General features: G+C 48.8%; 1 protein-coding gene across 1 annotated transcript in view; it reads left to right on the top strand.

The window, feature by feature from the left end:
• SPTBN4 (spectrin beta, non-erythrocytic 4) overlaps nucleotides 1-12,942 on the top strand; it is a 90,319-nt gene that overhangs the window by 11,286 nt on the left and 66,091 nt on the right. Inside the window, exons 6-12 of the mRNA XM_081921866.1 lie at nucleotides 1,675-1,755; nucleotides 1,853-1,968; nucleotides 4,554-4,666; nucleotides 6,594-6,781; nucleotides 8,227-8,344; nucleotides 9,585-9,743; nucleotides 10,614-10,916. Coding sequence (XP_081777992.1) covers nucleotides 1,675-1,755; nucleotides 1,853-1,968; nucleotides 4,554-4,666; nucleotides 6,594-6,781; nucleotides 8,227-8,344; nucleotides 9,585-9,743; nucleotides 10,614-10,916 — 1,078 coding nt within the window. The remainder of the gene's footprint in view (nucleotides 1-1,674; nucleotides 1,756-1,852; nucleotides 1,969-4,553; nucleotides 4,667-6,593; nucleotides 6,782-8,226; nucleotides 8,345-9,584; nucleotides 9,744-10,613; nucleotides 10,917-12,942) is intronic.

Here is a 12,942-nt window from a genome sequence, read left to right as displayed (position 1 = left end):
AAGCATCGAAAGCATAGGGAACAGGAGCAGCACGAAGTAAATCGGAGCTCAAAGCACATTAAAAAAAGACTTTTGAGGTTGCTTCTCACATCCCTCCCCCTCATCCTTCAAGGAGCTCTGGGCAACAGGGGAGATTCTTTAGGGAAATTTTTAACGTTTGATGCTGTATTGTGTTTTTAATATTCGGTTGGGAGCTGCCCAGAGTGGGAAGAAATATATTATTATTATTATTATTATTATTATTATTATTATTATTATTATTATTATTATTTATTATTCTCCACAACACCCCTGTGAGGTAGCCTAGGCTGAACAACAGCTCCTGGCTCACCACCACCCAGTGGCTGAGGGGGGGAGTGGAAGCTGGTTTTGTGGCTCATGCCTTTATTTATCAGCTCCCCCCCCCCGATATGTTTCATGTGGGGCATAGATTTTTTTTAAAAATAGGCATAGGCGGGGGTTGGACTGAATGATGCCCCGGGGTCCCATTTTGTGATCCTCCTTGTGCCCCCAGCTAGAAGGTCTCTTCCATTCGCCTTCCTCCTCTGACTGGGTGCCAGGCTAGGTTGAAGGCCAGGTCTCCCTCTGAAAGATTTGTTTCAGAATAAATGTAAAACACTATCTAAAATGCATATTATTCCTTGACTGGGAGGAAGGAGGAAGAAGTCAAATCCGTAATGGGCCAGGGATGTCGGCTAGAACATCTAAATGGAATGTTGGGCGACTCTGGAAGGACAACATCAAATTTACAGCATGTTATGACTTAAAAGAAAATTGCATGAAAATGCTTCATGGGTGGCATTTAACGCCTCTCAAGCTAGCCAAAATGTTTAGATCTAGGACAAACGTTTTTTTGGAAATGCAGGGAGGCTGAAGGCACATGGATCCACATGTGGTGGAACTGTGAAAAGATCAGACAATTTTGGAAAATGATTTATAACGAGCTGAAGAAAATGTGCAAATGCTCCTTCCTTAAGAAACCTGAAGCCTCCTGCTAGGAATTATGGGTAATGCAATCCCCAAAAAGTTCAGGAGAGTCTTATGTATGTTACAGTCACTGCCAGAATTCTAATCACAAAAGGCTGAAAGGGAGAGGATATTCAAAATTAGATTGGCAAAATAAGATAAGAAAGTACGCTGAACTGGCGAGATTATCAGCAAGGTTAAGAGATGTTACAGATGAAAAATTTATCAGAGAGTCAGATATATATACAGAGTCTATGTAAAAGAACATTGTCAAAAGATCAGTCTGTTGGCAGGTCTTGATTAAGCTTCAATGTGCAATTGGGATAATTTTATAAAATAAAATTGATAGTAAGTTAAATAACATGGAGAAAGTAAAGTCTAAGCACGTATTTAAGGAATTTAATTCAGGAACACGAGGGGAAGATTGGAGGTCTTGTTCAATTTAACCACAAATGGATGTACAAAGCAAGTATTAGTTAAAGAATGAATAATTGTTTATTGTTTATTTTGCTTATAATGTGTATTATATGTTTCTGTTATAATATTTTCAACCAATAAAGCATTTAGAAACGGGGGGCGGGGGGGCGAAAGGCCGTTTCCGGTCTCCCTCCCTCTCCAGGTCTGCCTGGTGTCCCTCCGTTTGCCGCTTGCCAGGTGGGGGGCGGGCAGAACGGCCTTCTTCGCCCGCTGACTCTCCTCCCTGCGCAGGTACCCCGAGGTCAACATCCAGAACTTCACCACCAGCTGGCGGGATGGCCTGGCCTTCAACGCGCTCATCCACAAGCACAGGTGCGCTGCACCCCCTGCGGCAGAGGGACCCAAGGGGATTGTGCCCCCCCACCCCCCAGTGCCCGGACTGATCTCTTGCGCCCATTCTCTTTGCCAGGCCAGATATCATAGATTTCAAGAAGCTGACCAAGTCCAATGCCGCCTACAACCTCCAGCAGGCTTTCAATACGGCCGAACAGCAGCTGGGACTGGCCAAGCTGCTCGACCCGGAAGGTGAGAGATCCCGGAATGATCCCAGAAGCTTCAGAGGGCATGCTCTGCGTCCCAAAGGTTTGCGGTGGACACCCCTGACCGCCCTTTCCCTTAAGAGGAAGGCTATGCTCTGAGCCCTTGGAGAGAGCACCACCTTTGCCCACCTGGGGCCTGAGGGGGGGGGCAGGGGGGGTTTCAGTCCAAGACAGGTGGGAGGCAGTGGTGGAGGAAGCCTCTTTGGCACCAGGGGTGGGGCAACCGCCCATGGGGGGGGGACGGGACGGGGAGCGCAGCGCTGATCCCGCCCCCTCCATTTTTGCTCGGCTGCCTCCTTCCCTCTTTCGGGGGGGGGGTGCGATCCGGCATGGTGGCCCAGTTGTGGGTTGCACTCTGCCACGCCCAGGCCGGGGGGCGCGATCCAGCCTGGCCGGGATTTTGTCACTCCCCTCTCAGGGGTGGCACCTGGGGCAGACTGTACCCACCACACCCACCTTGCTCTGCCTCTGGTGGACTGGGGCACAGGCTGTGGCGGATGATGGAGAGAGCCCTGGGTGAGACGGATTCACTACTGGTTTAATTTTGTATACTTTATACACTACTTGAATGTTGAAAACCCCTCGGAGCGGTTTGTAAAAAGATAAACCGATAAAATTGCCGCTAAAAAAGATTAACAACAATAATTTAATACTTTTGAAATGTTAAAATAACAGACAAAAAACAGATTAAGGCTTTCTAAGCATCTAGAGCGGCTTCAAAAATGTTTTCAGTAGGCGCTGAAAAGAATACAGTGATGTCAAGAGGCAGGGAGTTCCAAAGTGCTGCCACACTAAAAGATTGATTTCCTACAAATGCAGAAGAACCCAGGAGTCTGGGCTCCGGGACATGAGCTTCCAATAATCTGTTGTTTTCTCTGCAGCCTTACAGATCCTGTCGCCTCTCCTGCGCTTTGCAGCCTAAGCCCATTCTGAGCTGCTTACTGTAATCAGATCTCCCTGATCTAATTTGTTTTAATCTGAAATCATTCCAATCGGGCCTCTCTTTAACGTTGCGCGTGGCTGCATTTAATTCCTGCCTCTCGCAGCCGCTTTCCTCGCAAGCCTTCCTTCCCAGAGGCCTCCCCGGCAGAGATGTGCCTTTCTGCTTGCTCTGCAAAATGCTGAATCAGTTGTTGCCGCTGCATTATTCACCATGAACTCAATTGGTCCCCTTTCTGGTGGCTCCAGGTGCATCTCTCCGCATCTCCATTTGCGGCCACCTCTCCAGCCCATCCTTCGCCATTTGGCAGAGGAAACCGTCCTCTCCCACCTTAGCTGATCCCCATTTTTTGGGGTGTTGCTCAGTTCTCCAGCGTGACCTGTCCTTCCTTTCCTCGGTTCCCACTTCAATTCATAGAATGGTCAAGTTGGAAGGGCCCCCAGAGCATCATCTAGCCCCCCCCCCAGCCCTGCCGCTGCGGGGATTACCTCCCAGAAAGCCAGCGCTGGCTTAGGTGGAGAGGAGGAGGCGAAGGCGGAAGATGTTTGGTGGGAGTGTTGCCTTTGTGCGCTGGCCACATGAGGAACTGGGGATCCCGCTTCCCATCTGACAGCACACCCCCCCCACACATTTTCCCAGGTTTCTCACCCAATACACCCAACCCTGGCCTTAATTTTGTGATTTCCCTGGAAGGTTGCCCCCAACACCACCCCTGGCTTCTCTGCATCCTCCAGCCCAGCTCCCATTCGTGGTGCGGCAGAAGTCCTGCTCCTTTCCTTCCATTCATCACCATATTTTCTTTCCCCCCCCCTCCCCAAAAGAACCCCCTGTGCAGCTGAATCCTCGCCAGAGACTCGATCCCAAATAGCCTGGGATCCGTTGGCCACTGATCAGCTGTTTTGAAAATAATATTTTCTCCTGCTAGCCTCACCAACCCAAATTATGCCCCTAAAGAAAATCAATTTTTTTAAAAAATCTAGCTCCCCCCACGGCAGTGCAGGAATCTCAGCTAAAGAATCCCTAGCCCCCCCTACCTCTACTTGGAAAGAACAATCAAACATCTCTTATTGTCAAGGTTTTCCATATGTCAGAATCTCCTTCCTTGTAACTTGAAGCCATGGGTTCGAGTCCTACCCACCAGCAGAGCATGAGAAAACAACCTTGCTCCCTCTTCCATGTGACAGCCCTTGAGATAGTTGAAGGTGGCTCTCCTCTTCTCCAGGTGAACATACCCAACTCCTTCAACTGTTCCTCATCAGGCTTGGTCCCCAGACCCTTCATCACCATCTTGGTTGCCCTCCTCTGCACTCCTTCCAGCTTGTCAATACAGTGGTACCTCAGGTTACATACACTTCAGGTTACAGAATCCGCTAACCCATAAATAGTGCTTCAGGTTAAGAACTTTGCTTCAGGATAAGAACAGAAATCGGGCTCTGGCGGCGCAGCAGCATCAGGAGGCCCCATTAGCTAAAGTGGTGCTTCAGGTTAAGAACGGTTTCAGGTTAAGAACAGACCTCCGGAACGAATTAATAACCCAAGGTACCACTGTACCCGTCTTAAACTGGGGTGTCCAGAACTGGGCAGGGACCTCCCCTTGCTCCTCTTCCTGCCCTCTCTCCTTCCCTCGGCAGATGTCAACATGGAGCACCCAGACGAAAAGTCCATCATCACCTACGTTGTCTCCTTCTACCACTACTTCTCCAAGATGAAGGCCCTGGCTGTGGAGGGGAAGCGGATTGGGAAGGTGAGGGGGGGGAAGGAAGGAAGGTGGGTGGGTGGGGGGGCGGGCAGTGGGTCGGGTGGCACCTTCCCCCAATGGCAGGCAGGGCTAAGGGCTGGATCTGTGGGCCACTTTTAAACTCCCCACGTGTGAAACTTTCACACTGGACTGGAGGAGATGGTTAAACAAAGGGGGGGGGGAGCACATAGCTTCCAAAGAAATGCAGGGTGGGTTATTTTCATTTTCTTTTTGTATATAGTTTCATTCATTTTCAAAAATAACGTTAATAGAAATTTGCAAAATTAGTACACCAAGATAGAAAACAACTGTTGTTGAAGAAGCACAGGTATTGGTCACGGTCATTTCATGGGAAGTAAAATCACAGCAGTAAAACAGATAACCGTTTATCTCTAACACACACAAAGGGCGAAATCACCTTTTGTTAGAAATTCAAAAGCAGTGACAGTCTATTTTCCATGGAAGACAGAGACACCAGATGGGACTGAGATATCATATGAAAACAGGGTGGGAGTCAAATTAGGTTGACCCCAGGCCAAATACCCCTAGGACCTGGGAATCCACAAGCACATCAGAAGATCCTGGCTGCTGGATTAGGCCCGGGGGAGCCCATCTAGTCCAGCATCCTGGTCTCACAGGGGCCAAATGTCCCTAAGGTCCTCGGAATCTAGATAGACTGCCTCTGGACCTGGGGGCTCCGTAAGAACATAGGAAGAGCCATGCTGCTGGGTCAGGTCGTCTAGTCCAGCATCCAGTTCTCACTGTGGCAACCAGATGCCTGTGGGAAACTAACAAGCAGGATTTGAACACGGAGCTCTCTCCCCTCCCGTGGCGTCCAGCAAATGGGATTCAGAAGCACTGCTGCCTCCGACCCTGTAAGCAGAGAGGACCCAGCGTGGCTACTCTTCTCCAGTAGTAGTCAGTAGTGTTCTCCTCTTTTAAAGACCCCTGAGTTGGGGCCACCACTGCCTCCTGTGGGAGCCCCAGGCGAGGGGAGTCCGCTTGCGCTCTGCACCCAACCTCCCCATCCCCCATGTGGGAATGTTCAGGGTGGCAGGAGAGGATATATTGTTTATTAATATCCTTCCTATCTTGTGCTAGGAAGTTCCTTTACTTAGCAGAGTTACATTCCCCTTTTTACATGCACAGCAGATAGCTGGTTGCAGGCTCGTGTGAGCCTCTCACTATTATACAATTCAGTCTGTCTCAGGTTGAATTGCACGTTCCTGGTAAATTCCTTTGAATCCCTCTTAAAAGAATAAAGACGCCTCAATCTTATTCAAAGTCAATAAGAGACGTTTAGGCACATCAGTTCACAGTTGGATTCCTTAAGGCAGACTTAGTTACAAATATGTACATGTGGATCAACCCCATATGAGGGAATAATCCCAGTGCTTCTGAGAGCTAGCAGAGCAGTCCTAGCTAGAAGCTGGTCAAACATAGAAGGAAGTCAAAAAGAAGGAAGGGTGACTCGTCCTTTTGTTACCTGGACAGGTGAGGTCACGCGCACCTCTAGTCACATGCAAAGGAAGGATGCTCCAGCCAGGAGGAACAGGAAGTTTTTGTCTGGCTGGACCATGGGTAGGCAAACTAAGACCCAGCTGCCAGATCCGGCCCAATCGCCTTCTCAATCCGGCCCGTGGATGGTCCAGGAATCAGTGTCTTTTTACATGAGTAGAATGTGTGCATTTCTTTAAAACACATCTCTGGGTTATTTGTGGGGCATAGGAATTTGTCCCCCCCCCCAAAAAAAATATAGTCCGGCCCCCCACAAGGTCTGAGGGACAGTGGACCGGCCCCCTGCTGAAAGAGTTTGCTGACCCTGGGCTGGGCCATCATCCCCCTGCATGTCCATTCCAGGAAAACAAGGATTGTTGTACAGTATTTGATGCTCCCAGTGGATCACGTCCCACAGCCTGGTCCTTTTCTGCAGGTGCTGGACCAGGTGCTGGAGATTGAGAAGATTATCGAGCGCTACGAGTCTCTGGCCAGCGAGCTCCTGGAGTGGATCGAGCTCACCATCGCCATCATCAGCAACCAGAAGTTTGCCAACTCCCTGGTGGGCGTCCAGCAGCAGCTGCAGGCCTTCACCGCCTTCTGCACCCTGGAGAAGCCGGTCAAGTGAGTGGGGGGCACGGGGGGGGGAGCAGAGGGCAAGGAGGCTCCCGGGGCCAGAGGGGGGTCTTCACTTGGGCAAGGGGGCTGCAGGGCAGGGACTGGTGTGGGGGGCAGGGCTTGCCAACTCAAGCCAGAGGTGTTTTCTGGCCACCACTCCCTTGATTCCGTAAAATCAAGGGGGAAAAGTATTTCTGAGGTTTTGTGAATTTAATGGGAGAAGAAATTCACTGTATTTGGAAGAACTACGCGTGGGAAAATATTACCGATGGAAATTGCATGCCCCGGCAACCTTGCCCAAACAAGAGTGTTTTCTGTGGGCCCGGGAAGCAAAGCAAAGGCAGCTCCTCAAGTCAAGGGGCCGGGAGTTCAAAGGGGGGAAAGAAAAAATGACAATACCCAAATATCAGCCGCTCCCTTAAAATTCTGCAGGCACTCACACCCTTAAATGGCGAATGCAGAAGAAAATCCCCCGGGTACTAGGGAGGACCCGCAAATGGGTTTAACACCTGTTCATAGCACCATAAATGCAAATAAAAAAGCAATACTACACTGTAAAATATGGGGAAAGCGATGAAGGATATTAGAATTAATTGCACAACAGTCTCAGGCTCGCAGATCGGCAATAAAACATTGTTTTGTTCTGTTTTACTGTATGTCTGTTTCAGCAGCGATATCATAAAAGCCGATTTTTATAACGTTGTGAATTTAAGCCACACTTTAACTTTTCACAGTCGGGATTTGGGGGGAAATTGCGGCTTATATTCTGGCCAATATGGTAGGCAGGTCAGGTGGTCCTTCTTGTAAACTGCTCCGGAACTGTTGAGGCTTTTATATACTAAAAGGAACGCCTCATTTGCAAAATACTGCGCAGTGACTTGGTTTTGTGCCTCTGGGAAGCCTAAAATAATAATAATAACAATATTTATTCATTCATTCCCCGCCCATCTGGCTGGGTTTCCCCAACCACTGTGCGCTGCTTCCAGCAAAATATTAAAATACAATAATTGATCAGATATTAAAATCTTCCCTAAACAGGGCTGCCTTCAGATGTCTTCTAAAAGTCAGATCGCATCCTTAGTGAGGCAGGACAGAGCAGATGCCCTCTAGGGCCTCTTTTGGCCTTCAGCCCTGCCCCACTCCTCATCTCCCTTTCTTGCATTTCTGTTCCACCTTTGTTCTCCCCCCCCCTTCATCCCCACAACAACAGCCCTGCCAGGTAGGCCAGGTGGAGAGGCAGCAGCTGGCTCCCAGTGAACTTTGGGGTTGAGGGGGGATTTGAACCCTGGTCTCTCGGGGGACCTGGGAGGCCGATGCTCCAGCCGCCCCTGGCCCTGGGAGCCGTGTGCTTGTCGAGGGGCAGCTGCCGTGGTCCCTGCTCCCTTGCGGGGGTGGGATGTGGTCCCTGCTCTGTGGGGCCGGAGGCTGATCCCTCTGTCCTTTGCCTGCAGGTTTCAGGAGAAGGGGAACTTGGAGGTCCTCCTCTTCTCCATCCAGAGCAAGCTCCGGGCCAATAACCGGAAGCTCTACATCCCCAAGGAAGGCAGGAGCATCTCCGACATCAACAAGGTGGGTCCCAAAAGGGTCTGCGAGGGGCAGTGAAGCAAACAGCCTAATTCGTCAGCGCCTAAATGATGCCGAGCGCCAGAACAGCTTGGCCACAATCAGGAAATTCTGCCCACGGTGTGGCCATTTTCCACCTTCCCATTTCGGCTCTCTGGCACCCTGTCTGTATAACTGAGCAATCCTAAAATATAGATGCGCTTTTACTCTTGCAAGATTGAATGTCTGGCCCTCGGCTGGACTTCAGGGACGATTCCAACAGATTCCACACGAAAAACGCTTATGTCCCTGTCCAAATGGGTGGCACATGCCCTTCTGGCCTGCCCTCTTGATAAAGACTTGAGGAATGAGGTCATCACCCCTCTTTTATTGTCCACTCTGGGTCACCAAGCCACTGCCCCATTGTCCTTTCTCTTGGCAGATCAAGATGGGCAGCTGACAGCAAAGGCTGCCAGGTTTTTAGCTGGGGCAATCAGAATAAGATCCACACTTTGACTATTGATTCAAAACCCTAAAATGTATTTGATATAATTGACTTTTTTCCCTTTGTATATCGTATTGTTTTATTGCTGTGGCCGATGGCCGATACAAATAAAGATTCATTCATTCATTCATTCTGCGGTGGTCAGGGCGGCCTGGGGAGTGTTGAGCCCGGGGGGGGACCTAGGGGGTCTTGGCGCTTGCAGACCATGTGCAGAGGAAGGAGACCAAGGTGGTCAAGGACCTGGAAATGGTTGAGAGAGTTGGGGAGGCTTAGCCTGGGGAAGACGAGGCTGAGAGCTGGGATGAGAGCCGTATCCAATATCTCTGACCCACCGAAGGCGGAGCAAGCAGGTTTTCTCCTGCTCTGGAGGGCAGGATTCGAAGCCATGGCTGCAAGTTACAAGAAAGGTGATTCTGACTTAACGTCTTGGATGCTGGAGTTGAGATTCCCACCTTGCAGGGGTTGGAACACGTGACCCTGGGGATCCCTTCCAACTCGACCATTCTAGGACTGGTGAGATTCCCAGTTTGAAGGGGTTGGACTAGATGACCCTCAGGATCCCTTCCCACTCCACACGTCTATGATTCTAGAAACCTTTCTGAGGGGAACGGACTCCGTGGGAAGCCTGCGGGATCTCCTTTGCTGGAGGCTTTGAAGCCGAGGTCGGAGCGCCCTCCTCTGTCCGGGAGACGGGCAGGGGGGGCTGGACTGGATGACCCTTGGGGGACCCTCGTGACTCTGTGCCCTTCCTCCTCTCGGCAGGCCTGGACCCGGCTGGAGAAGGCAGAGCACGAGCGCGAGGTGGCGCTGCGCAACGAGCTGATCCGCCAGGAGAAGCTGGAGCTGCTGGCCCAGCGCTTTGACCACAAGGCCGTCATGCGGGAGACCTGGCTGAATGAGAACCAGCGCCTGGTCTCCCAGGTGAGGCGGGTGGAGAGACGGGGGAGGAAGGACCTCCGATGATAGAGGGATCCGCTCCTGTGTTGCCTTGTAAGAAAGAGGAAGGGCTCTGCTTCCTCTATACAGTGGTCCCTTGGTTCTCAAACTTAGTCCGTTCCGGAAATCCATTCCAAAACCAAAGCGTTCCAAAACCAAGGCGCACTTTCCCATAGAAAGTCATGCAAAATGGATTAATCCATTCCAGACTTTTAAAAACAACCCCTAAAACATGAATTTTACTCTCTAACGAGACCATTGATCCATAAAATGAAAGCAATAATCAATGTACTGTACTATAAAATAAAGAAGACAGTATTGTAGATGATGAAAATTAAAATTATTATTTTTCCTTACCTGCACTGATGATAGTCATTGTTTGGATGGGGGGGGCTTTTATCCATTTCTGTAATCACACCATCAATCACTCAGTCGCTGGAGGACTGGGTTCCTCGCCGTCACAAAAACGAATGAACCGAAAAAGCCACAAAAACAAAAAATGCAAAATAAATAGCGAAAACAAAAGCTCCAAACTTAATCCATTGCAGAAGTCCACCTGACTTCCAAAATGTTCAGAAACCAAGGTGCAGCTTCTGATTGGTGCAGCCGCCCCGGAAACAATAGCCGACAGCCGCATCGGACGTTTGGCTTCTGAAAAACATTCAAAAACCAGAACACTTACTTCCGGGTTTTTGGCGTTTGGGAACCAAGGTACCACTGTATTCCAAATTGAGAAAGTGGGGGAGGGCTTGTGGTTCCCTGGTGCGTGAAAAGCACTCTGCCCATGGGCAGATGCCAGACTGTTCTCCTTAGATCTGCCTCCTCACTACCTGGTCCCTCCCTCCCTCTCGCCAGGACAACTTTGGCTACGACCTCCCTGCGGTGGAGGCCGCCATGAAGAAGCACGAGGCCATTGAGGCGGACATCTCCTCCTACCAGGAGCGCATCCAGGTGGTGGTGGAGCTGGCCCAGGAGATGGAGTCGGAGGGCTACTACGACAGCAAGCGCATCAACGCGCAGAAGGAGAACATCCTGCGCCAGTGGGGCCTCCTGACCGAGCTGGTCAGCGGCCGCCGAGCCCGGCTGGAGCAGAACGTGGCCCTGCAGAAGGTCTTCCAGGAGATGGTCTACATGATCGACTGGATGGACGACATGCAGGTGCCGGGGGGGGGGGCACAGGGATGGGCCCCCTTTGGCCTGATCCAGCAGGCTCTTCTCGGGTTCTTCCCCTTGCTTCATCTTCAACAGAGATTGGGTGGCCCCCGCGTCAGAAATTATTCAGCAGGGGGCTGGGCTGGATGACCCTCGGGGGTCCCTTTCAACTCTACAATTCTTTTTTTTTAAATACCTTTTTATTAAATTTTCTACAAAGGTAAGAAAAAAATTAGAAACAAACAATAACAAATACAACAACAAGAAAGAAAGAAAGAAAGAAAGAAAGAAAGAAAGAAAGTATCAAATCCATAAAATGGGATTCTCCGAACCCCATGCCTCCCCCCCCCCCCGCCCCTGGCTCCCTAAGTTTTCACCTGCATATCATTTCTACTCCAAATTATTTTTTTAATTTCAGATTGGCTGTACTATTTCTAAAATTATGTGTTTTTAAAATCCTGTCAATATATTAACCTGTTTGCAAGACTTGCAAATACACGATAAACATTTCCCTTTCTTTTTTAATTTTCTTGTCGTCTTGATTTCTGAGCTTTCCAGTTAGTTTTGCCACTTCAGCCTAGTCCCTTAACTTGGTTGGCCAGTCTTCTCTGGTCAGGACTTTGGGCTAACAGTATCCTGGTGGCTGTTGTAGCATCCAGAAACAATTTCTTCTGATCTTTTGGAATCTCCGCTCCTACAATACCTAATAAAAAGGTTTCAGGTTTTTTAACAAAGGTTACTCTAAATATTTTTTTCATTTCATTATAAATCATCCAACAATTTTTTAAAGCCACCTTGCATTTCCACCACATATGATAGAAAGTACCCTCCGTTTCTTCACATTTCCAACACTTATTAGTGTCACGCATGGAAGGGGGGGGAGCAGGAAAAAGCTTAAACATGTACCAGAGTTCAGCAGAGTTCCCAAAAAGTAGACCAGAGGCAATTGAATCCAGCAGAGTTTACTGAGTTTACTGATATGGAAGGCAAATGAGCATAATGGTCACAAATCCAATACAATCAGGATTGGCCCTGTCCATAAGAAATCCAGTTGCAGCACTTATAATAATATTTAACCTTAACACTAAGCATACAGAAGACCAGAACCAAGTGATAGTAAGGGAAAGTGAGTGAGAGTGAGACCCAGGCCCCTCCTGGCCTGACTACTATAGTCAGTACGACCTTGACGGAAGAGATAACAGGACCAGTTTAAACCAGCTGTACTCCGCTTCCCAGTAGAAATGACCAAAACATCAGAAACCTTCTTCCTGTTTCTCACACATAGAAAGAAACCTTCTAGAATGGTCCTGATTCGAAATAACAAAGATCTCCACACATCAGATTAATACTTTCTGTACTAAGAAATGAAAACTGACAATTAGATCTTGTTCTGTACTGTATAGTTTTGCTAATTTAACCAGGGTTAGATACCACCAGCCCAACACCGGACACAACCCCACAGTTTCGACAGCCTTCTTGATCCAGCATCGGACGTCCCCCAAGCCCACCCCATGATCCTTTTAGATCTTGGAATCATAGAAGGGTGGCCTGGGAAGGGGACACCCAAGGATCCTCTAGTCTAGCCCTTGCAATGCAGGAATCACGGCTCAGGAATAAAGAAGACGGGCAAGTTAAATTAATGGAATCTGCCGAAATGGCAAAATTGACTATGAAACTCAGAGGAAGAGATGACAACGGATTTAAGGAAGAATGGAAGATGTTTACTGCATATATTCAGAAGCAATGTACATAGGTTAATACATTAGCAGGGTTTTAAGAATACTTGTAATTTTGTTATGAATGGATAATAGGTGATTTAAATAGGTTACAAATTTAACAATGAACATTCAGTATCTTGATAAATAATGGAACCAAGGAAGGGATTAGAGGGAAGTCAGTTTGTTCTGTTTTTGCAATGTTGTTGGTTTTTATTTTTGTTATTTTTGGAAAATCAATAAAAAATTTTTAAAAAGGAATCCCTGACAGATGGCCACCCAACCTCTCTGGAAAAGCCTCCCAGGAAGGAGAGCCC

Source organism: Podarcis melisellensis (assembly GCF_964234715.1).
Source record: "Podarcis melisellensis genome assembly, chromosome: 8".
Taxonomy (NCBI): Eukaryota; Metazoa; Chordata; class Lepidosauria; order Squamata; family Lacertidae; genus Podarcis; species Podarcis melisellensis.
This window is presented reverse-complemented; position numbering and strand designations above follow the sequence as displayed.